The 26933-nt window shown below is 36.7% G+C and overlaps 2 protein-coding genes across 32 annotated transcripts; both read left to right on the top strand.

Annotated features, from left to right (window-relative positions):
- Positions 1 to 939: 939 nt before the first annotated feature.
- Positions 940 to 13765, top strand: LOC121735182. Its single transcript, XM_042125901.1, has 4 exons — positions 940 to 1106; positions 12400 to 12482; positions 12809 to 12926; positions 13211 to 13765. Exons 1-4 carry the CDS (start codon positions 1052 to 1054, stop codon positions 13429 to 13431), a joined length of 477 nt encoding a protein of 158 aa, XP_041981835.1. The 5' UTR covers positions 940 to 1051; the 3' UTR covers positions 13432 to 13765.
- Positions 13766 to 19032: 5267 nt separating this feature from the next.
- LOC121735179 (glycine-rich cell wall structural protein 1.8-like) lies at positions 19033 to 26403 on the top strand. 31 transcript variants are annotated; one of them, XM_042125870.1, is made up of 6 exons: positions 19033 to 19116; positions 21441 to 22900; positions 22955 to 22988; positions 23028 to 23248; positions 25665 to 25782; positions 26023 to 26403. In XM_042125870.1, exons 1-6 carry the CDS (start codon positions 19068 to 19070, stop codon positions 26229 to 26231), a joined length of 2091 nt encoding a protein of 696 aa, XP_041981804.1. In that variant the 5' UTR covers positions 19033 to 19067; the 3' UTR covers positions 26232 to 26403. The 31 variants fall into 31 exon arrangements, with proteins under 31 accessions (XP_041981804.1, XP_041981805.1, XP_041981800.1 ...); XM_042125871.1 differs by having other exon boundaries at positions 22955 to 22980; positions 23026 to 23248; XM_042125866.1 differs by having other exon boundaries at positions 21441 to 22988.
- Positions 26404 to 26933: the final 530 nt, after the last annotated feature.

Raw genomic sequence — 26933 nt, forward strand, 5'->3', positions numbered from 1 at the left:
TCTCTTTAAATCAAAATCACCATATTATGTTTCCATATAATTAATAATTTCAAGTATCGGTTAAATTTTCATAATGTTATATGGGCATAGATGCCTTTGCGGCAGTAACGTTACGAAAATATCGTTATATTTTCGTAACGTTACTGCCTATTTGAAGATTATGGTGAAATTATTAAACAACATTTTGTTTTTAGTTATAAAATGATTTTAATGAACAAATATACAATAAATGTGTAGTTTAATACATAAAATATAACAATTATATCAAATATTTCGTGGATCATTCATAAAATCATAAATAAATGTAGAAAAAAAACCGGTCATGTTCGTTTTTATGTTTTTCAGAATGGCAATACAGTTTCAATTATGAATCTGCTAATGAATTGAATTGCCACTGACGTAGGACGTTGTTTTACAAAATTAGATGAATCACCTCGTTGCTCGTAATATCGTCGCTGAATTGATTGAGAGGAATTGCTAAAAGTTACCATTTTAGCCCCGCGCAGTAATTTGCTGTTTTCGGTTATAAATTATATTTCACAGTAAATCATGTACATTTGTGGCATCATAATTCACAAACACCACAATGTGGTAAAATACCCCTAGCGATATTTTACTTATTTGCATTGTTCTAAATAATTACAATATTATAATATTATCTAGATGTATCTAGGAGTCACTACTATGAATAATTACCGATGTGAGTTGTGACACATTATGACTATTGTCCGGACGTTTCCGATGCTTTCATCGCATTACATCATTACTCATTTTACAGTCCACTCAGTATTGTTCTTAATTTCTGACAGTGAACCTTATGACATTGACATAAATGTCAAAATAACTCTGAACGATTATCCAGCTGACTTTTTATGAATCCTGGGCTTTTCCCCCGCCTTGGTCACCCTACAGCTCGCGTAAATGCGTCTGCTGGCGACGCACTGTCGGCGCCTCTAGCTCAGTCTCGCTAGCCACCCGCTGTTGTACGCCCGTCGACAACTCGCCGACATCAACGACAACTCGCCGACAACAACAACTCAACAACAACGACATGGCTCGCGCTGTTGTGTTCACTTTGACCGCCCTACTGGCCCTTTTTGAATTTGGTAAGTTCTTGTCTTTTTCACTAGAAGTCAGTTTTGTTTATGTATGAAAATAGTTGATGTAAACATTCAGAATACCTTACTGGTATTTTTAAATACCGTAAGTTTTTAACTCATAAAAATGAGCTCGCAAATTCAAGCGTGTTATTATGATAGCTTTGATGAAAAGCTACAGTACAAGTACAGAAAGCTTTTGATGTTAAATCTAAGATTTAACAAAATATACTAGTCCTATGTATTTGAGATCTACATTTCAGTTTATTCTAGAATAAATAAACAATTCAAAATTCAAGGTTGTTATTAAATAATAATAAAGCAACACTATAGAAACGAGTAGAAGCAATTTTAATAATGATGTCATACTCACTATGTATTCAGAGGAGAATCGTTCGACCGTTACTGGTCAACAGACTAAAACGAAATCCGTTTGGACTGTCCAATAACATATTTATTATTTTACTTCTTTGTGAGAAAACTAGATGTTTTCCGTAAATTCTACACAGGAACTCTACAGTAATCGTACATTTTGCTATACCAACTATTATTAAAAAATAGCTATTTTTACTACCCTATAACAGTATTGAAGAAATAATGATTTCTTATGTTAACGCGATGTAATACATTTTAATTACTTACGGATTTTGTCTTCTATGTTTTTTCTCATTTATTTTATAAGTACGTTTAATATTATTTAAATCAAATTTTCTGCAATAGTCTATAATGTATTCAGAATTCAACTTAAGTTATAATAATACTAGTTTTTTCGTGACTTACAATTACCTTTGTGGAACTGTACATTATGCCAGATATTGCCCTATGTTGTGTGCCAAATCCATTCAAATCTGTTCAACTGTTAAGGCATGAAAGCGTAACAAACAAACAATGTTACTTTCGTACAATTGTTATTTGCTAGTAAACTAACAGTTTGTTATTTATTACGTAATGTAAATTGTTTTGAAATTTAATGGTAGCAATTGGGGCCAGGCGTCAGTAAAATTACTACACTACCAGCAAAAGCAGGTGTTTTTGGGTTTGTTATTACTAACGGTTCGCCCAAGCTGACTAAATAGAAATAATATACCTTAACTTCCATACTTAAAATTATAAATTCTAAAGAGATAAAACTCATCGTGCTTGGAAACTCATTTTTCCTTTTACATTTTTCTGTAATTACTATTCCTTAATTACTACATAGAAACAGAAACACTTTAGCATTTACAAGATTCGTATAAAATAATATAATAATTATAAGATTTTATGTTACCAACACGAGTCACACTTAACAACCCCTCTCCTAATTCTGTCTACTCTGCCTCTCCTATCTCTATTTTTGAAACTCTACATTTTCCAATTTCCTACTCTATCGACTAAGCAGACCGCGCGGCGACTATTTTACATTCCCCCACAATCCCCCACATACCCCCACATACCCCCACATTCCTTCACACTCATTTACATGGCCCATTGGTGTTACGTCATTACATCGGAATATGACAAAACCATTGCCAAATTAGGGGTTGAATGGGGACATTATAATGTAGTGTTAAACGCCTAGTCAAAGCTTTGAGGACGTTTGTTCGCCAAAAACCGATATTTGATGTTGTTATTGTTTTTGTATACGTAATTGGGTATCCCTTGGAAACCGTACAGTCGAGAAAAAGTGGCCATTTGATTAATTAAATTGATTAACCGTTTTTGATGGGAAAGGAGATACTATAAAGTTCTAACCGAGGGATATAACAGCTATTCTGTTCTTTTTTAAAGGCAAATATATCATGCAAAATATGAATTTTTAGTAAACATCTTACAAATATGTATTTGTTTATTTATCGCTAATTTAAATATATTTTAACATCGGTCAACATACACATTGCTGTCAGAATTTATGGCACAAACAATAAACATGCGCCCTCTAAAACGCTATACTTAGCTATGGTATATTGTATGCTATTTATAGCCAAGGCCGCCCAAACTCGAGGCTATTCTATTCTAAGGATTTGAGAGTCAGATAGAGCTTTGAATACGGATTGGGTACCACTAGAGCAAAGGTTCCCAAACTTATTTTGTCTACCGCCCACTTTAAGAAATAAAAATATTTTAGCGCCCCCATTGTTTCAATTTAAAATGCTTCCAGATGAAATAAATCACCCCCAAGCCTCTACACAACACCCCCATTGTTTTTTCTGGGTCCCACACCGCCCCCCTTCAGACCTTCAGCGCCCACACGGGGGCGTTATCGCCCACTTTGGGAAAGGCTGCACTAGAGTGTAGTTGTACCTACTTACTAGTTAGATGCATACGTAAAATAATTCTCAATTTTAAAATACGTAAACAGAAGTATAACAAAAAGTTTTTCAGTCCTTGAAGGACACAAACTTTTCTTATTCTACAGTCTACTATCTATCACTTACAGGACACTTATTTTAAATGCAATATCATACAAATGGATTCGTAGGAAGATGGCGATTGGCGACCTACGTACTTTGATCAGGTTATAATATTATGATATAATATCATCCTTAGGCTCAGCCAATGGCCCACTGCATTCACTACACATTATCCGACCAAATAACGTCTACCATCTTACTATGAATTTATCAAAGTTACAAGGATGAAAGACAATCTTTGATTTTACTTCTCTTGCTATCCATAAAATGTAGTGGCTTATATCAGCCTATCCGACTACTAATTTGTGTCGTAAAGAAAATATATTTAATCTTAATGTAGAATCAGGCCAAGACTTCTAAACGACAGCCTGTTCCATAAATAAGCAACTCGATCTAAAAAGGCAAGGTTAGGTGATTAAGATTATCCTTGTGAGCGCCCATAGAACTCCTCGAAGGCTAGGAGCCTGGTAGAATTTTAATAGCTGTATTAAAATGACGTAATAATAATTTTATCCTTATGTTCGTTTGTACAAGGTTTGTCAAGAGTGTGTATTTGTCCTCTATATAGAGTTCACTGTGAAAGTAGCAGCCCAGAAGTGTAACTTTTTAAACTTTTGTGTAACAAAATCCATGACGCTGGGACGGACGCTTGCTGATACAAATAACAAAAAATTTTTGCTCTTTCAGCGCTGCTTGCTTTTACAGTGAACTCTACTTACGGCCGTTCCCAATATTTGATCTATCTCTGGTTTTGCCCTACTAGAGAAAGGAATAGCTCACATTAGACATTAGAGACATATATTTTATGTCAATTATTGTGAGCTATTCCTATCTCTAGTAGGGCAAAACCAGAGATAGATCAAATATTGGGAACAGCCGTTAAAGGACTCATAGACACCCTAAAGTACTATCAGTAAGTTTTGCTTTTGTCACACCCTGTGTTTTATAAAGGGTACAAAACAAAGTGATAGAGTTACTTCTGATTTCCATGTTTCTATGAGAAATGCCCCAAAGTGATGAATTTGCCCATACAAAAAAGTTAGTATTTCAGTGCTACTATACTTTCACAGTAAACTCTAGTAAGGGAGTCATGACACATACACACCATTTTTTTTTATGAAATAAGGGGGCAAACGAGCAAACGGGTCACCTGATGGAAAGCAACTTCCGTCGCCCATGGACACTCGCAGCATCAGAAGAGCTGCAGGTGCGTTGCCGGCATTTGAAGAGGGAATAGGGTAATAGGGGAGGGTAGGGATGGGAAGGGAATAGGGGAGGGTAGGAAAGGGAATAGGGTAGGGGATTGGGCCTCTGGTAAACTCATTCACTCGGCGAAACACAGCGCAAGCGCTGTTTCACGCCGGTTTTCTGTGAGAACGTGGTATTTCTCCGGTCGAGCTGGCCCATTCGTGCCGAAGCATGGCTCTCCCACGTATAAACGTACCATGTATTATATACTTTATTTTGTTACACCATGTTTACTCTACTTCTTATTTTATAGAGGAAAAGTTTGTTTTTGCAGTAGGCTACGATACTACTTGGCCGATTTTAATAAAGGCAATATAATTATATGTTAGACTACAGTCTACAGGGGACAAAGGATATTTTTATCGCAGGAAAGTGTACTGCTTTCGCGGGATTCTAATCACTAATCACTTACTGCCTCACTCAGAGTGGAACATTAACTACCATTATTTACTTAATTGTAATTAATTCAAAATTTTGACATAAGCCCCATACATTATCTGTCAAACTCTTCATTAAATTGAAGGTTAATCATAGTTAAATGTCTCTGAGTGCGGCGGTAATTTTTTTTTAAATAAATACTAGGTATTCCATGATTATGTTATATAATTGGTATTACGATCGTGTTTGCAGGTGATTTTCCATTCGAAGTAATTACTCGTTAACTTTACGATAACTATATAATTTAGATTACCTGTTTCAAGTTTATGTTTCTACAATAACAATATTATTGCTTTGTTAACCCTACGACCTGTTATAATGTAAATGGGTTGGAGTAGAATAACATAAAATAATGTAGAGTCTTAATATTTTAAGTCATACACTGCATACACAACACACAAATAATTACTAGTTTATTAATATGTCGTAAAGGCGAAACAGACCGATTCTATCGTACTACTGACCCGCTAGAGTCAGTGGGTTAAGCTAAGAGAAAAATCAACAAGTCTGGAAAACAAAGGCTATAAGTAAAATAAATAAATAATATGTCGCCTGCAACCCAGTTGCCCCAAAAATAAGGTTATCGCGCGGGGACCGTACAGTTTTCCAGGGATAAAGTATCCTTTGTCCTTACCCAGGACTCAGTGTATCTCCAAACCAAATTTAAGCAAAATCGGTTTAGCGATTTGGACGTTAAGAGGTAACAGAAACAGATAGACAGACGAACAGACAGTTACGCATTTGTAATATTCGTATGGATTACAAAGAAGATGCAATTATAATGACTTAAGTTTACTGTTACTATTTGTTTTTTGAGTAAATCATTGACCAACCGGATGTACAAAGGTGACTGATGATAACAATGATTACATAACCTTGAAACAGGCCATGAAGCTAATTGCTGTACACATCTATAGTCACAGCCATCTTCATATAATTGGCATCATCAGTGATAAATGATAATTAAAAAGATATAATACTCCCCACACCGGTTTCGGTGACGGTGGCCGGTTTCATTGAAACCAGACCAGGTACGCAGGAGTAATTTTATAGTGCCCAAGTGTGTGCGCAGTACACAAGAGCACTCTCTATTCCTTTACTCTCATAACCCAGTGGGACGGAAGACCAACACGACTGGCGAGAGATCAGGCGCAGGACCGACTTTTTACATGCCCAACCGACGCATGGATCATCTTACTTGTCAGACAATCAGGTGATCAGCCTGCATTGTCCTAACCAAACTTGGAAATAACATGTTTCCAACGCGGGATTCGAACCCACGACCTCCGGAGTCGAGAGCGACGCTCTAACCACTAGACCACGGAGGCGTTTTTTTTTTAAAAGATATACTATATCTGTGATTCCGTAGAACATAATATAATTTTCCCACAATTTCGTTCGCAGAAAGCCTAGGAATAAACGTGGGAAGTGGGAACCCTACTTTTTGCCATGTCTGAATGAATTCTGTTGTTTCTCGTGATCTAGTTTGTTATGTGCCCGTTAAAATCGATAGCGTAACGTAGGATATAGTAATAAATCAATAGATAGTCAGAAATAAATATTATAATTTGATATGTTTTTCTTGTGACATGTAAACGGCAACCCTATTTCTTAAAAAAATACATTTTGAGACGCAATCTTTAGTTTTGATTGTAATTGAAGTTATAACAGTTCGCCTACGGAAAACTGTAAAAATATATTATGTGTAAATGGCAAGACAATGTTTTTCTCACGTTCATCTGATGTCACTAACAAGTACCTGGTGATGTTGCAAGGGCAGAGGATCAACACACTTCACGGTCATCAGTTTAAGGAAATTGTTTGAGTAATATAAAATGTGTTGTGTGATTCATAATATTCAAACAAAATAAAACAGAGTGTCGAATGTAATACTTACAATAATTATATATACAAGATGATGCCCGCAACTCCGTTGCCAAATAGTTCCAAAATGCGTTCATGGCACGGGAACCGTACTTTTTTTCGTTCTTTCTCGGGTTCCAAAGTATATCTATGTAAATTGTCAGCAAAATCGGTCCAGCTGTTGGAGCGTGGAGAGGTAACGGACAGACAGACAGACGGACACACTTTCGCATTAATAATAAGTATGGAATTAGCTTAGATGTAGTCTAGACTCTAGTTACGTCAAATGCCTAAAATGATTTTTTCATAAATTTTAAGCGCTTTTCACCATCACAAGCACTGTGATTGGTGAAAGGTTGAAAAATTAGTTTTAAATATTTTGAATTTTATATAAAAAAAATCACAAATTGTAATCTTCTGTATGTAAATATTGTAATCGTTCATACACATGTAAATATTTTGCAGTGAATCTTTGTACAGGAACCTAGGTATTTTTTTTTTTTTTTTTTTATGAAATAAGGGGGCAAACGAGCAAACGGGTCACCTGATGGAAAGCAACTTCCGTCGCCCATGGACACTCGCAGCATCAGATGAGCTGCAGGTGCGTTGCCGGCCTTTTAAGAGGGAATAGGGTAATAGGGGAGGGTAGGGATGGGAAGGGAATTGGGGAGGGTAGGGAAGGGAATAGGGTAGGGGATTGGGCCTCCGGTAAACTCACTCACTCGGCGAAACACAGCGCTAGCGCTGTTTCACGCCGGTTTTCTGTGAGAACGTGGTATTTCTCCGGTCGAGCCGACCCATTCGTGCCGAAGCATGGCTCTCCCACGTATATTACTATCATAAGCTGAATAATAACTCAAATATGGTAAATATTCTCGTATGGGAAATGATCTGGGTATTACGTTTGTATGAGAATTGCGATGGCACCCGGACTTCAGCTAAAGCAGAAAATCTTGTAGACGGTTTTTGCGGTAAAATGCACGTTTTGCAACATCTACCACGAATGTATTGTATTTTATATAAAGCAGATGTCTGCTTTATTCAACAAGTGAACAATAATAGAAGTCATCAGAAGTCAAGTCCATTCCAAGTTTCCAGGTGCAATGCAACAAGTTGGCGTGTGCAATAATTCTGTATCGGCCGTGTTCTGTGCCATAGATTAGGTCATAACTTCATAAGGCGAGAACACGATTTAAATGGCAGTCTATGTTTTTTTTTTATGAAACAAGGGAGCAAACGAGCAAACGGGTCACCTGATGGAAAGCAACTTCCGTCGCCCATGGACACTCGCAGCATCAGAAGAGTTGCAAGCGCGTTGCCGGCCTTTTAAGGCGGAATAGGGGAGGGTAGGGAAAGTAACAGAATAGAGGAGGGTAGGGAAGGGAATGGGGTAGGGGATTGGACCTCCGGTAAACTCACTCACTCGGCGAAACACAGCGCAAGCGCTGTTTCACGCCGATTTTTTGTGAGAACGTGGTATTTCTCCGGTCGAGCCGGCCCATTTGTGCCGAAGCATGACTCTCCCACGTATAAATGTAAGGGAATTAGGTGCTAATTGCTAATCCATATTTTGTTTATTTACGATAATTTTTGAACTTTATTGTTGATTAAAAAAAACATAAGAACATCCGAGTCATTTAATACCTATAATAAGATTTTGGGGAATCGTTGAGAGTTTAATTATTTTAGTAACGCAACATCCTTGCTACATTATATTCGTCAATTTAGGGATGCTACGCCTTAACGCGAAAACTACCGAAGGGAATTCCTTTTACAATAACTGAGTAACTTCAAACCATATTTTATCCAATTGGTTTAAAGATACTAAGTGTCGCGGGAAAGGACGTAGAATAGTTTCTGTCTTGTCAAAATGTGAAATTCCGGAGCTTTGCAACAAAGCCGTCAACATTTTGTGAACGCTACAAATTACATTTTTTGCCTTGACAACTGCCACATTTAGCAAGCTCAAGCTTATGATCCGTGCTAATGCCAGGCGACTTATTAGCTAGATGGAGCTAAATTGTATTACGCATCCAATTTGTGAGGTTATTCGTCTTTGACTTGCTCCATTAACTCGTTAACTTTGCCATTATACCAGTAGACGTGTCATGAAATGTAACTAGCACACTAAATACTAAAACTCTTATGTAACTGTATGTAAGGTTAAAAAATCAGGACGAGCGAAGCGAGTTCTAGTATATTATACAACCTGAACATTTTGTGGTACACTTTACGGAAAAACTATCACGCCTTTTGATTTGTGCTTTAACATAGTAATTTTTATTTATATTATGTAGATGTGTTATCATTATTCATTAGTCAGTCAAGGAGTGACGACGACGACGAATAATGAGTTTAATTTTTTACTAATCCAAAAAATGCCTATATAGGTTATAAAATCAAAAAAGCTGCTATACTTAGTGCTATTTTAACAGTTATAATATCATTTAGCTTTGAGTCTGTATACGAAGATAAAACAATAGATAATAATGAATATAAAAATCCATAATCTTAACAATAATTTGTGTTTCTATCAAAACATCTAAAAGCAAACCTTTCATAAACTGAAACGACTACAAAACATTATCATAATATTATCTTTACATTATGAGGCGACAACTACCTGCCAAGAGTATAAAACAACTTACAAGACATCATACTTAAACTTAATATACTGGTAATTTGTTATGTATGTTAATTTGTTAGTCATATTTACGTCACTAACGGAAATAACAAGTAGGTAATAGATCGTTTGCCGCATTAGATTAAATGTTATTAATATTATTTACAACTGACTACATGACTGATTTTTAGGAGTTTATGATTACAAATATTAGCATCTGTACTCCTGTGACAATAATAATTAATTGTTTTAACATTATGTTAAAACTTTTAACACACTCCATACTTACTTAGGCTGGTCAAGGTCTTGCAAGAATGCGAGACGTACATTGAAGGTTTACGACTCCACCTCAAAAGATGCGTTACTTTTGAGAGTTTCAAATTGATATTATGAGCTGAATCATTTCAGAGAATACAAACTTAGTACCTAGAATAAGGTATTGCAGGTGTGCAACTTGCATTGATTTCCTGTTTGACTTTCGAAAGAAAGAAATGCGAAAAGGCCGGTATCCATCCCAACGGACGTACATATACTACATAGCTACATTTTAAAGTTTTTGGAGTGATAACCGCCCATTTAGTTAAATCTACGTACTGTCAGTGCATTTTTTAGGAATGCCGCGAAGTAGCTTTTTGCTATAGCTGTAGGTTGTGCTGTAGGTGTCTGTCCTCAAAAACTAGACGACATTTCCTAAAGGCCTTATCCATGTTTGTATCAGCAAACGCGACAGAAACGATAAAATTTTCCGTCCACAATATGTCGAAGGTGACGCGATCGTGAACTAAATATACAAAGGTCTACGATGATGTCATAAAATGGCGAACTAACAAAATGGCGGGGGCATAAAATGGCGAATATTTTTTTGCTAGTTCCTTGGGTTATATCACTTTGTTTTTTACTTAAGTGCAAAAAGCCAACCATAATTATTATTCTTGCATATTTTATGTCTAACCTTCATCTTAACTCTAATGGTGCCTTTATTATCTATGGGAAAGTCTTAAAAACATTGATTGACAGTAAAAATTTAAAAAATATGCTTTCTTTGCTTCTATTTCTACATAGCGCGTCCCCGTGTGAAAATGTTCTAACCATAAAAGAACACAAATCTGAAATTGCTCCAGTCCATCGCTTGCCAAAACGGATGCGAGTTGTAAATTTCAATTTACATTTTGTTTCAACAAAGTAAGATTACTGAGCTTTCTGTTTCGTCTAATGACATCATAAAGCTCATGAGCTTGACCTAATTATTTTATGTGATATTTATTTTGGCGCCGCGAGGAATTAGTTTTTTTTTTCTGAAAATATGCGCTGGACATAAATTTGGGTCATTATGGGAAGTGGGATTTTGAAGGTAACATTTTATTTGTATTTTAAGGCTTAAGTACCCTGGGGGACACCTGTAATATTTCGTGGTATTTATCAGATGCGGGTAAATATCAACTAACTTCTGAGCTACGACTAAGTACTCCATCAAATACTTAACCGAAATATCTATCAAGATAATCTGCCAATAAATCATTTTTCACATTAAATGCATGTTAAATTGTGTTTAACTAAATCGATTAACGTCTCTTTTCCTTTTCATCGAATTTCATTTTCAGCTTGATTCGATGAAAGGAATAAGAGACTATTGACATAATAATAATATATTATTATGGTCCTAGATTATATTTCCTCGATATTTATCTGGAAAACAGTAATGAAACCGGATTATGTCAGAACTCAGATACAATCTGACCTAAATAAACAGAACTATAAATACGACCCCTAATAATATGGTTCACGTAAACAACCTTGTCTGTGAAATAGATGGCCGCTTAAACAAAGAAATGAGGGAAGACAAAAAAATAGGTTGGTCGATAGCGCACAACCTTCGCGGTTTCGTACGACGTCCGATACGAATCCGAACCGAATCTGATCCGAAATCGAACCCGTAAAAATACTTATATGTATTGGACTTAACTATTTTTATTATACATGTCTATATACATGTCATTTTTATTATACATGTCATCATCTCGGTTTAGACTTTAGACGTACACTCTTCGCTTAATAGCCAGTCTTAAATTATTATAAAGTAGTTTAGGCGAGGATTACAAATCAATCATCAAAATTTTAATTATCTAATAAACCTAAATCTCCAATCTTCCAATTTTCTACAAAGTATGAAACACTCCTTCTAAAATTAGCAATAATATTTTGGCGACAACTAAACAAACCTGTTACTTTGTGTAACATTATTCCTTGTAGTTTCAAGGTGTGGCAAATGACATAATTTACTCAATACCATCTGAGTTTCGTCACGCGAACGGCAAAAATAAACGTACTAAAGCTATTTAACCAGCCGTACGACTTACGAAGTTCTATTATTAGTCGGGAATTCGGGTTCATGGTAACTCGCCTTTTGTTTGATAGTTTGATCTGATACATAGAATACATACCTAATCTAATTATTTTGTGATTTAAGTAAACATGATAAAATCGCGACATTTATCTTCTACCTCTGTCAATTTCTTTATTAAAGGCAATAATGCCAAAACAAATAAGACCATTGTTTAATTGTTAACGTACTTTAAGCAAGAACTATAATTTTCTTGTGTGTTTTGTTTTCGACAATATATCTTATACCTCTGTCAATTTCTTTATTAAAGGCAACAATGCCAAAACAAATTAGACCAATCCAAACTTACTACATACTATAAGCAGGAATTATAATTTTCCTCTGTGATTTTTTCAGGATCCTGCCTGCAGTGCTACCAATGCAACTCTCAATCGGACCCCAACTGCAGAGACCCCTTCTCGTCCTCCAGAGCTTTAGTGGTAATTATTACATTTATTACAGCACTTGTGCCACTTTGTTCAGACCTGTATTATGGTATCCCTATTAAAAAATATATCTTTTGCGATTTTTATCTTCGTCAAAGATATAATATGTATTATGCATGATATCTATTTAACATTCATTTAGTTCTGCGCTAGAGAGTCTAATTGTCAATTTACGTCTCTAGTCTTCGTTTTATTTAACCAGTGATAGGTTTTTTAGCTGCACCAGCTAGAGCAGCTTACATACATTATATCATAAAACCTAGTTCTCCTAAAAAATAATTTCCTTAACCATGTTCTTAATAGCCATCTTACTTTTTCAGGACTGCAACACCCAGGACACTATCAACTACAACCGCCAGTACCTGAGTCAGATCCTGCCCCGTGAGCTCCTGGATTCCGTTGCTGGTGCCCCAAGATACTGCACCAAGCTGGTCATGAGTAAGTTTCTTCTGGATTTTTAAAACAGACTGTTTGTTACGATTGACGGAACTTGGAACACAAGAAACGTTTTGAAACGAGCATTCTTATTGCTTGAGGCTGATGTTTAATCTGTTACCTGGCATCATCCTTGTGCTGATATTATGATAAATCTCCTAAGCTAAGAAAATATACGTTTGGGACGGCTGCTAAACTTAATTTTATGTATTTTGTATCTTATAGTCACCTTAGCACTATTCATCATACTTCCATTTCTCTCTCTAAATCACACGTTTCTTTTCCAGAAAATGGCTCCACCGTCCGTACCTGCTTGGACGCTAACCCCACCGACCTCAGCCACACCTGCAAGATGCTGACCAACATCGCTCAGGTCACCGACCCCAGCAGGATGATCGAGCACTGCAGCGTGTGCGACAAGGACCGCTGCAACGGCGCTGCCTCTATTGCTGCCTCGCTCCCTCTTCTCTTCGCAGCCATCGCCGCTTACTTGTACAGCAAGCAATAATATAATTATTAAAATCGCTCATATAATTAAAGTATTTTAATGATTAGGACAACGACTCCTTGTCTAAGGTTTTGGAATGTCAAGTATCTGAGAAAATCACTAAAATACTGTTGTTATAGGAGCTGCAGTAAACCTAAGATGCTTTTGTAAATTACCCATTAGAAGTCAGTGTAACAAATGCTGTTCATATTTTTAGTGCCAAATCGGCTTCATCAGGGTTCCGTAGTTTCGGAACCCTTATTTTTTTCTAGGATCAACTTCGCCTTTGAAACTGAAAACCGTCCAAATACTGTTGATTTGCTTGAAAATATAAAAAACATATTATATAAGTGTTGAATAATACGCAATGTCCGATAGAAATATAATAAAGTACCTACTTGTCTGTACACATTTTAATTTGTAAAATGACGATGATTTTAAATTAATAGAAAAACAAAATTACTTTTATTGGTACCAACTACCAAAACTTTGTTAACAAAAATTATATTATGATTCTTGTCAACGCAGAACTATGACTATCATCAGGCTTCTGGTAATAAATTAAATATGAATAATTGCGTTTTTGCAGAGTTGTTACTAGATTATAAAGTATTAACTAACTATAACTTTGTGTATGTAGCATTAAAGTTTTTTATTTTATTTTACTTTATGGTTCAGTTACTTCTGTTAATAGATACATTCCTTTTGATTTATTTCAACAATTTCTTACATTTTATGTTCTTCCATAATATTTTGTATCACAAAATAGGACCAAATTATAATTTCTATTTCAGACTTTAATAATTATTATTATTAGTATCCTGCGAGATCAATTCTGAACTGTCATGTGTTTATAGTTTTTATTAAAAAGTATAAAAATTATGTTGTTTTATTTTTATATCTTCTGACTACCTACATTCAACTGAAGAGTGAAGAAGTAAGAGGATAAAGTGGATAACTAATATTTTATGACATAAGGGCAATTACCCATTTTTTACTTTAACTTTTTAAGAAAACTTCTATCTTAGACTGGGTTGCACCAACTAACTTTGACTTTAACCTGAACTATAACCGGAAAAATTGACAGATGTCGTATGAGAATATGGGGTGTTTGGACGCCATATTTAACTTTAACTATAACCACGCCTCTGGTGCAACCCAACCTTACCTTTTTCATCATCTGGCGAATGTCTGGCTGCACATGAAATTCATATTTTGATAACAAATCATTTCCCGGTCCTAAAGCTTTCATTTAACAAAAAAAAAACCTAATAAATTGTTGAGAACTGATGTTGCCTATCCGTATTTTGTACTTTCATTATTATTTGCTACACGTCTATACTTCAGCAACTTAAAATTTCCCCGGGGGGTAATTTCAAGTAACGGGGGGCCTGTCCACGCTTTGTCTACAACATAGCCCGCCGGGAGCCTAACAATCTTGAGAGTCTCATACTAGCTGGGCAATTAGAGGGGAAAAGAGGCAGAGGCAGAATAGCTACACGATGGACAGACGCGATTGTCAAGGCTGCTGACTGCACGTTCCAGGAGGCATTTCATCAGGCCAAAAACAGAGACAAGTGGATAATACTATCGCGGAAAGCAAATTTTGGTGGTCACGTCCCTGTCACGGTCATGAGGACACGACTAGGAAGATAGAAGTTTAATAAAATTGTGTTATCCCCTAGTTTCTGCACGTTTTCTATATTATGTATAAGTTCTGGAAGCCCCGGAACATTATAAACATGAATCAGTGCCATTAATAATTACTACTGTGATAAGATTTTACATGAAAAGATTATAATTACACTTCATGATATTATCTTATCCTTATTTACTCGCATGCATTTCCGAGTACCTTTAATTGAAGACAACAGAATTATTAACTTTCAAAGTACATACATAATATTATTTTATATTATTATTTACTACAGATTGCCGAATGGTTGAAATTCGATCTCAAAAAAGAAATTAATTATAAGTTTCAAATTTCAACCCTTTTTTAATAGTTGGGGAGGGTAAGAGGGGATTTCGGGAGCAGCTCGAGCGTGTCAGATTAAGCTTGTGTTGGCTTCCAACATGTGTCTAGTTATCAGATTTCTCACGTGGTAGGCTATTTTTTTTAAATATTGAAATGTCATGGGATCTGTCAGATAAGGATAGGGGATGTTTAGTATACCCCAAAGAAGCTTCCTTATAAAGCACTGACGATTCCAAGGTTTGCCTGATTAAGTAAGCCTGTAGGGACATTTTAAAATATACAAAATAAAGCTTCATATTTTCCTAACTAAGCTTCGCAGATATTTAATTTTGAATTAAACTAACTGATTTAGTCCTTGTTGTCTAAAATATATTTATAACTGACATAAATAAGCAATTTTCTAAATATATTTTCTTTTTCAAAACTTTAAAATGGCTGCAGTTTCTGAACCCACTACTAAAATAAAAAACGCTCTTATTATTTTTTTATCAGCTTTACCTAATGTAAAATCCTACTAGTAGTAGTAATCCATGGCGCTCGAGTGACTACAAAAATAGCACCCTCCCCTCCTCTACTATAATGATATTCTAATTTTGTCAAAATATTGATTTTATTATTTTTTTAGGCATAATTCCTGCGACAGTCTCAGATTAATAAAGTCAAATTTAATGATGACAGACTGGCCGTGTAGTAATTATTGTCTACTAAATCTATTTTCAATTTGACAACAGACTTCAACCATAAATAAAAGAGTACAATTCGTGCGTATAGGCTGATCCTAGTGTGGGTTAAAGTGTGTGTAATGTTTTATTTGTTAGAAAAATGTATGATAAAAGCATAATTTCAAAATAATATTAGCTCGATGCACTCCCTCACCATATAAACTATAACTGTGCAAAAATTTATTCATCTACGTTCCCGCATCTTTTCGTCAAAAGGGATCCAAAGTTTTCGGTCGCGTATATAGATTAGTAATTTTTCACGCCTAGTTTTTTCTTTTAACACGAGATGGCGGTAACATGAAAAAAGTGCCAAACGGCATTTATGTTAAGTGCTTCAGAAATCATGATTGATTAAGAATTAATTAAAATGATAAATTAATAATTACCCTTAATGCCTTCAAAACATAGGTACGTAATTAATATAAAGTTATTTTTGTTTTTTTATAAAGTTGAATACATAAAGTACAATAATCTGGTAACTGTTGTTGTAACATTCCGTTAAAAGTTTTAATCAGATGTACTTATGCATTTTTTCACATTTGCGAATACGGATGCGGATCTGTGCAAAAAACTGTGTTGGTTTGGTAGGTAAATAGAAAACAATATATCCTTTCTTACAGTATTTGAATTACAAAAGCTTAACTTTAGCAAAATCGGTTCAGCGGTTTGGGGTAAAGAGGTAAGGGACAGACACACTTTCGTATTTATAATATTAGTATGTATATTGTTATTATAATAATACTCCCCACACCGGTTTCGGTGACGGTGGCCGGTTTCATTGAAACCAGACCAGGAGTAATTTTATAGTGCCCAAGTGTGTGCGCAGTACACAAGAGCACTCTCTATTCCTTTACTCTCACAACCCAGTGGGACGGAAGACCGACACGACTGGCGAGAGATCAGGCGCAGGACCGACTTTTTACATGCCCATCCGACGCATGGATCATCTTACTTGTCAGACAATCAGGTGATCAGCCTGCACTGTCCTAACCAAACTTGGAAATAACATGTTTCCAACGCGGGATTCGAACCCACGACCTCCGGAGTCGAGAGCGACGCTCTAACCACTAGACCACGGAGGCGTTATTGTTATTATAACATTGTTTTATAGAACTTATATTTATAGAACGATTCGCAACTCCGCAACTCATTTCCCCGTTATCAGCAAGGGTTTGTTTTATCCGTGATAATGTAAGTGGACAGTATCAAGCCATCCGTATATATAGGATGTTACAGTTTATTCACTTAGAGAGATTAAGTGATAACTTAATTCTAATTTATTGAATATTTTGACATAGGTTTCCATACGTTGTCTGTCAAGCTCTTAAGAAGCGCTTACATGGGCGATAATTACGGCAATAATTACTCGGCGACACGAATGGAGCGATCTGGAGCAATTAGTGGAGCAATATGGAGCAATTTATTTCATATCGCTCAATGTCATATCGCTCAAAATATATTCGATGGCCACATCGCTCAATAGTGTATTGCGCAATATTGCTGCTTGTTGCCGTAAATTGCTTGATGTAGTCGTGACGTCAAAGTTGACGAGAATTGAGTTGAGCAATTTTAGTTGCCCGTATAAGCTCACCATTAGGTAATCATTATAATAATAATTATTATTTTCAGACTACATTTGGCCCAATTGTTAGTAACACAAATTTATTCTCAAAAGCTAATGTTAGTATTTAAAAAAATATATAAATATTAAAGAAAGACCAACGTGTTGAGAAGGCATGGAGAAGCTTTTGGTCAATGAAACATCTGATGAAAGGGGACCTACCAATATGCCTAAAACGTAAACTCGTGGACATGACGTGTATCTTGCCTATTCTGACCTACGGTGCCCAGTCCTGGTCTTTGACAGCTTCACAGAAGTCCCGACTCGGAGTTTGCCAACGAGCTATGGAACGCAACATTCTAGGTATAAAAAGGATTGACCACGTCCGGAATACCTCCCTGCGTTCCCAAACGAAGCTCGTTGACGTAGGCAGAAACTAGAAAGGTAGCTAGCCTTAAGTGGAGCTGGGCAGGGCACGTCTCCCGTATGCACCCGGACAGGTGGGCGCGTCTAGTTTCGGAGTGGCTACCGACTGGTCGGCGTAACAGAGGCCGACGCAAGAAAAGGTGGCGCGATGAACTAGATGCGTTAGATAAAGAGTGGCCAACAACATCACAGGATCGCGAGCTTTGGAAAGAAAGAGGGGAGGCCTTTACCCAACAGTGGGACACTCTAGGCTGATAATAATAATTATTATTATTATTCTTAGTGTCTCTGAGTGCAGCGGGTCTGATCTGCGTCTTAGGTGTATCCCTTAAGACGCAGATCATTGCCGTAGTAATATAGATACATGGATAAAATAATCAAATTAAGAAGAACATTAGCGAAGTAAAAAATAGTGCTTTTAAACAAACATAGCCCATAGGTTCATTATCAAGAAGCAACACTTACTAAATCTTTGCATTTTGACTTTTTTACTTTTTTTTTGCATTTTGATTTTGACTTTAACATTTCCTTCAAGTTTCAAGAATTGGGAATAAACTATAAGAAAAAAAATTACTTAGTGTACCTAGTATAATCACTGCAGTCACGACTAAAATTAATCTGTTGATACCTCTCTACTACCTCTATCCAAAAAGGCTTTAAAGTGTTAAAAAAGTATACATAATATTATGTGCTCCGTTCTGGTTCAGTCGGATAAAAATAATTCAAGCCTACTAATAACTACAACTGAGGTAATTACAGCAAACAAACACGAAGGCCGTTGACACTTTTTACGAGCTACTTAATCAACCTGTAAGGTTGATCCATGGACCATGAAAACACTAATCACAAATCAATCTGATCATTCCAACTTCTGATACAGATAGCGATGGTTAGCAACATCCTGTGGATGCACAGTATAAATATATATCAGCATACTGTGATAGTGTAATTACGGAAAAAGTGGTGAAAGATGAGGACGGTACTTTACCTGGTGATTGTCCTTGTAGCGGTCGTCAGATGTAAGTACTTGTATATGGTTTAAAATACATACTATTTACTAATATTATATATGCGAAAGTGTTTCTGTCTGTCTGTTCACGCCTGAACGGCTAAATAAATTTTACTGAAAGGTATGGAGATACCTTAAGTCCCAGGAAAGGATAGGATACTTTTTGCCCCGAAAAAAAATAGGATTCGCGCGCGGTTCAGTTTTGGCGCAACGGAGTTATGGGCGTCGTCTAGTTTATTATAATTTGGACCTTGTAATATAAAGTTTGGTAAAAATTGTTAAATGAATTCGGTATAGGTAATATAGGTATACTTATGAATTATGATCTAACTCTTAACGTGTAGACTGTGGAATGTAGATATTTGGGCAAAATACTGTCCGATAGAAAAAAGTGCTTTGAGAACATTTCTTTAGAGTGTCACCGATGATGATTTATAGTTTCTCATTAATCTGATTCTTGGAAACAAAGTTTATATTTCTTAGCAAAAATTCCCTTACCAACGAGTACCTATATCTAGTAGTTAAAAGTATTTCACAATACTAGACGTCTCGGCGGGCGATGATTAACAAAATGTTTTAATTTGTATTATTTTCCAAGTTATTACTAGCACTAACAAATTATTATTATTATTATATTTTTTTTATGAAATAAGGTGGCAATCGAGCAAACGGGTCAACTGATGGAAAGCAACTTCCGTCGCCCATGGACACTCGCAGCATCAGAAGAGCTGCAAGTGCGTTGCCAGCCTTTTAAGAGGGAACAGGGTAATAGGGGAGGGTAGGAATGGGAAGGGAATAGGGGAGGGTAGGGAAGGGAATAGGGTAGGGGATTGGGCCTCCGGTAAACTCACTCACTCGGCGAAACACAGCGCAAGCGCTGTTTCACGCCGGTTTACTGTGAGAACGTGGTATTTCTCCGATCGAGCCGGCCCATTCGTGCCGAAGCATGGCTCTCCCACGTGTATTATTGTTTTACTAGCTAAAAACCGAGCTTTGTGGGGGCTCGCGTCGTTTTTCTGCGTGGTAATAATCTTCAAGGCAGTTTTAATAGTAACCAAACCTTGACTGACCGATGATAGCACATCTACATATAAATAAAAATTACTATGTTAAAGCACAAATCAATAGGCGTATTAGTTTTTCCGAAAAGTGTATCACAAAAGTGCTTAGGTTGTGGGATATCATATAATACAAGGGCTCGCTTCGCTTGCCCTGATTATTAGGAGATTTTTTTCATGTAGTCTAGCGGATTGTTTCAATCGTAAACCTCTTCACACTGGCCAAGCCTGAGATCCTATTGACCCTAATTGATAAGTACATTATCATGAAGGCCCGCATATTAATATTGCATAATTTCTCCGGCATTACTAGACCTGAAATGTTTTCAGGCTATAGAATATGCTTTTCACAGAACTTTATTCTTATTATAACTGCAGACAAAATATTTTAATACGTAATTTATATGATTAGTGACTTACATTTATTAGGTAGTTAATTGGAATAGTTATTTCATTTCACTATTGTTTCCAATTCGAGTCGTCGTAGGTCGTCTCAACATAAGTACCTAAGCATAACATTAAATTTTTAGTAAGTACTTTGCTCTTTTATCAGATACTGACCCGGTGAACTTCGTGTCACCTTTAAACCTTCCCTGGACTTCTACGAATATTTTAAGACTAAAATTAGCCCAATCCGTTCAGCTGTTTTCGAGTTTTAGCGTTACTAACACGATTATTTACATAGATCAATGAGCAAACAACAAAATACTGCCGGAATAATTGACATAATATAGATGTTTATAAGTTTGTTGCTTGGTTATCGATTAATTAAAATATTGCGATTATAATATTATCATTTATTACATATTACTATCTACTACTAGACATACCTTGTAAAACATACCAAGTAGATAGGTACTAAAGTGTAAAGTTCTCATAAAATAATATAACAACACATACAACAGTATTAAAAAAAACCGACTTCAAAATTGTACATACTTAATTAAGAATTAAAATGCTTTACCTCAAAAATTATTAAACCGATTTTGATGAAACTTGCAGTTTTATCTTAGTTGGACAATACCTATTACAACAAAAAAAGAATAACTTAAATCGGACTTGTAATTCCGAAGGTATGCGAACACAAACATAAAAACATACATACATACACTTGAAATTGGTACATTTGTTCAGATGCTGTTATAGACTAACTGCTAACATATACAAAAACTGGGCAGTTCTGGAAATTTAACATACATACGGGTCGAATTTATAACCTCCTTTCTTTGAAGTCGGTTGAAATACACAATTCTAAACTTGAATTTATTTTTTTCAGCGGACGACCTAAAATGCTATGTTTGCGATGACTGTGAAACAGATTATAAAGACATGATAGAAATATGTAGTGCACCAAGCAACGGTGGTGAAACGGGAGGCAATGGAAATGGTGGCACGGAAGAGGGTGGCAGTAGCGGTGGTGGAAGTGGTGAGACAGGTGGCAATGGAAATGGTGGCACAGAAGAAGGTGGCAGTAGCAGTGGTGGAAGTGGTGAAACAGGAGGCAATGGAAATGGTGGCACGGAAGAGGGTGGCGGTAGCAGTGGTGGAAGTGGTGAAACAGGAGGCAATGGAAATGGTGGCACGGAAGAGGGTGGCAGTAGCGGTGGTGGTAGCGGTGAAACAGGAGGCAATGGAAATGGTGGCACGGAAGAGGGTGGCGGTAGCAGTGGTGGAAATGGTGAAACAGGAGGCAATGGAAATGGTGGCACGGAAGAAGGTGGCAGTAGCAGTGGTGGTAGCGGTGAAACAGGAGGCAATGGAAATGGTGGCACGGAAGAGGGTGGCGGTAGCAGTGGTGGAAGTGGTGAAACAGGAGGCAATGGAAATGGTGGCACGGAAGAGGGTGGCAGTAGCGGTGGTGGTAGCGGTGAAACAGGAGGCAATGGAAATGGGGGCACGGAAGAGGGTGGCGGTAGCAGTGGTGGAAATGGTGAAACAGGAGGCAATGGAAATGGTGGCACGGAAGAAGGTGGCAGTAGCAGTGGTGGAAGTGGTGAAACAGGAGGCAATGGAAATGGTGGCACGGAAGAAGGTGGTGGTAGCAGTGGTGGAGGTGGTGAAACAGGAGGCAATGGAAATGGGGGCACGGAAGAAGGTGGCAGTAGCAGTGGGGGAAATGGTGAAACAGGAGGCAATGGAAATGGTGGCACGGAAGAGGGTGGCAGTAGCGGTGGTGGAAGTGGTGAGACAGATGGCAATGGAAATGGTGGCACGGAAGAAGGTGGCAGTAGCAGTGGTGGAAGTGGTGAAACAGGAGGCAATGGAAATGGTGGCACGGAAGAAGGTGGCGGTAGCAGTGGTGGAAATGGTGAAACAGGTGGCAATGGAAATGGTGGTACGGAAGAGGGTGGCAGTAGCGGTGGTGAAAGTGGTGAGACAGTTGGCAATGGAAATGGTGGCACGGAAGAAGGTGGCAGTAGCAGTGGTGGAAATGGTGAAACGGGAGGAAGCGAAAATGGTGAAACCGGGGGTAGTGAGAGTGGTGAAACAGGAGGTAATGGAAGTGGCAATAGCCCAGGAGATGGTGGCAGTAACGCTGCTGGAAGTGGTGGCACAGGAGGTAGTGGAAGTGGCGGTAGCACAGAAGAAAGTAGCAGTGGAGGCGCTGGAAGTAGTGGAACTGGCAGTAGTGGAAGCACAAGTACAGGAGACAATGGCAGTAGCAGCGCTGCAAGCAGTGGAACAGAAGGAAGTGAAAGTAGCAGTACGGGTGGTAGTGATGATGCAACAGGAACCAATGGCAGTGGTGGCAGTGGATACGGTACTAGCAGCAGTGTTAATACAGGAAATAGTGGCAGTGGTAATCCGGGAGGTAGTAGTAGCGGCAACGCTGGAAGTGAAAGCTCGGGAGAGAGCAGTGTTAGCAACACTGGCAGTGCAACAGGAGATAATGCAAGTAACACCAATGATGGTAATGCTATTCACAACAATGGGGACGCTGTAAGTGGAAACAACAAAAATAGTATTGCTAATAATGAAAATATTGGAAATGTTAACGACAATACAACAGATAATGCTGCAAAAACTGATCCCAAAACTATTGAAAGCAATGATAGTGAGAACAACAAACAGTACTCAGTTCAGGTAATTATTGAACAAGATTTAAAAACTAAGTTTAAAAACACACTTTCACAATTAAATGTCTCTGAGTGCACAGTTAGTGCACTCAGAGACATTTAATTATGATTAACCTTCAATTTAATGAAGAGTTTGACAAATAATGTATGGGGCTTTTGTCACATTTAATTACATTTATGATTTAACCCATCAAGCCCCATAAGCTCACCGATGAGCGAGACACAATAGAATAAATTTACAATAGATTTCCAGAAATCTACGATCGAAGGATTAAGTAACTGTAACTGTTCGTCTCTGAGTACGGCGGTAAGGGACCTATCAGACAGAGCGGTCACGCAGTCAAGCGGTCAGTTTTGTGTTCTTTGTGTTGTATAATGTACTAGCGACCCGCCCCGGCTTCGCATGGGTAAAAAATATATAGCCTGTCACTCACTGAAAAAATGATTAAAATCGATTCAGTAGTTTTTAAGCTATATTAATATTATAAAGAGGTAAACTTTGTTTGTTTACTCATAGATCTTCTACTACTACTCGACTAAGAGCTGACGACCAAATCAGTCATGTAGCTTCAGCTGTGTTAAAACTCCGTTAGCTACTTCCCTGAACAACCCTTTCTGATAATCTGCGTGCTGGCAGGCCGTGGGCCTATAATATACTATAGTGGGCATATAATACTATTGTAAATAATGTAGCTTTCGAATGGTGAAAGAATTTTTAAAATCGGTCCAGTAGTTTTTGAGCCTTTTCATTACAATTAAACAAACAAACAAACAAACAAAGTTTACCTCTTTATAATATTAGTATAGATTACGTTACATAGATATACTCACACAGTGGGTGGTCTGACCTTCCAGAATGGCTCCTGAGTCCTGTGTGACTGACCGCTCAAACGTAGAATGCGAACGCAGAACGCTTGAGCGCGTGACCGCTCTCTGTATGATCTCCCCCTTTGACGTATAAGGGACACGGGTGTCCCTAACTTTTAATGTAATTTTTTATCCAAACAATAACTTTATTGAAAAAAAAAATCTTTCCAAATCACAGTTTTTGAACGTGCCTTTAGTTGTTTTTAATTAGTTGGTAGCTCTGCGCGAAAAAAAAGTAAATTTTTCCCTATTACTTTTCGGTGTTTTGGCGCGCTTCTTTGATATTTTTCAGAAGTGATTTTATTTATGTTTTCTGCGGTAATTACTAACTTCTTGTGCAACATTTCATGAGAATGGTAAGTAAAAGTTGTGAAATTACTACAATTTTTTAGATTTTATGAAAATAAAGTAACTAAAACACGATATTTACATCAAGGGACACTGCTGTCCCAATATGCGTAAAAGGTCGTACTCCTATATTATTACTGATATTATTTTATGACTTATTTATTCAATGTTATTCGTATTTTATATTAATTTTCATTGTTTTAGGCCAGTAGAGGAACACGAATGTTATATATAAAGGCGAAATTGTGTCTGTCTGTTACCTTTTCACGCCCAAATTTGTATAGAAGAGGAATTTTGAGTCCCGGGAAATGACATAGACTTTTTATGTCGGAAAAATGTATGGTTCTCACGCGATAAACGAATTGTGGCGTAACGGAGTTGCCGGCGTCATCAGTACTTATACATAATATAATTATTTTATAATGAAAAGTATACTCGAACGATAATGATGTGGAGGAGTATCTTATGGCTGATAACAGCGATGATGAAGATGCCCTAATCTTGGATGACGAAGACCAGGCGTTTATCCAAGGAGATATGGAAGCTGGTGTATCAAAACTCCGAAGTAATGATTGAGCCTGTTCCTGCATCAGACTCCACTTCAGCTCCAGATCCAGCTCTAGGTTCATCGTCATCTGACTCGCTTGATCCGCCGTTGAAAATAGCATTTTCTGTTTGCTGTGAAGCACAAATTTACGTTGCATAAATCGCAAATATTGTTAGTGCGATTCTCAACTCCCGCCTTGGCGCACTGCACACATCTTTTTCGTGAGGGTCCTTTCTTCATCACGTGCGCCAAGGTGGGAGTTGAGAATCGCACTAACAGTATTTGCAATTTATGGAACGTGTGCTTCACAGCATACAGAAATTGCTTTGCAGAGTTTCACGTGTAAATTTATCAATAAATTTATATCATTTTATTAAAAAGTTGTATAATTTGTTACCTAAAGCATATAAAATCCTGTAATTATTATACTTAGTTAAACTGGCGAAAATCGCCCTTTATCGCATATTGGGACACATTTGTCCCAGCCATTTTTGAAAAATCTACGATGTGTTTTTTATTTTTTTCCAATCATATCGATAAAATACTCCACAAAGCATACCCTAAACTACTAACATCCATAAAAACACTTTTATACTAGTTTTGTACGTGTAAGGGTTAAAGTAAGTTGTATTTTAGATTATACAAAAATTTAATATTTCAGATGGTGGGTGACAACAATGCTTACAGTTCTGCGTCAAGAGGTGGACTTCTGAGGGTAGTCAGAGAAGTGAAAAGTGCTGCGATTACCGGAACTCGATGTGTCAGAACATCTTATGAGGGTAAGTTAAATTATTCTCTACTAATTTTTGACACATTTTTATGAAAACCATTTTATATTGCATTCAATTCGTAGACAACACCGTAGTTAAAAGCTTACAGAATTTTAAATTTACTTGATTGACTCGATTAAATAACTTAAAAAATTGATTAAGTAAAATATTATTAATGCATTACTACTAAGGCATTTGGAGTAACCTTAATAATTTACGTGGTAATTTTTTCAAGTATTTTTCTTACAGAAAATGGAAAACTCAAAGTAAAACGTGGCTGCTCTTTTGAAGGGGATGCAGAAACGAGATGCAAGCAACTTTTGGGCGCTAATTCTACTGTAGATCCTAAATCCTGTAAAATTTGCGATGGCGCACTTTGCAATTCTGCTGTAACTGTAACTGGCGCGTTTTTACCATTTATTGTCAGTTTTATCCTAAACTTTTATTATGTTAGTTAATTTATAAGTTTGGTTAAACATTGGTGAATAATTTTTTTCAAGTCATTAGAAAATGCGATCTGAGTTTTTGTCACAAAGATCACAATATAAGAAATCATCGAGAAAAAAAGACGCATTTTAGTTATAACCATAACTTCTTTCGTCATTAAACATTTGCTAATTAATATTTTATGTCTAGTATAAAAAAAACTAAGGAAAAGTAACTCCGTCAAAAAACATGTCCTACAATGATATGTACTTGTTAAAAATGTGTACCTAAGTAAACATTTTCAATACATTTGCAATATTTAGTTGGCCTTGAGCGGTATCAAGCTGACATGATAGCTGTTCGAAAGGAACCTTTAAAACGGTAATAGTATGGGAGATACGTTTCCTTAGTTTTTATTATTCATAACACTGAACTAATTCAAAAGTGTAACGGTATGTTTTGATTGTACAGCACTATTTTTATAATAAAATCATAATATGACATGAGGTATTTTACATTAATTTATTTTCTTTAACTCAATAAAATTTGACATTTATATTTAATATAAAATTCTAGCCTACACTTATTTTATCACTAGATCTGTTTTGTCTTTTGTTCTATCCTTTTTAAATAGGTTATGAAAATTATAATTATTATATCAATGTTTTTAGTTACTAAGAGTCGGTTGCACCAGAGACGTGGTTAAAGTTAAAGCTATGGTCAAAGTTATGGTT

Source organism: Aricia agestis, chromosome 17 (genome assembly GCF_905147365.1).
Source record: "Aricia agestis chromosome 17, ilAriAges1.1, whole genome shotgun sequence".
Lineage (NCBI taxonomy): Eukaryota > Metazoa > Arthropoda > Insecta > Lepidoptera > Lycaenidae > Aricia > Aricia agestis.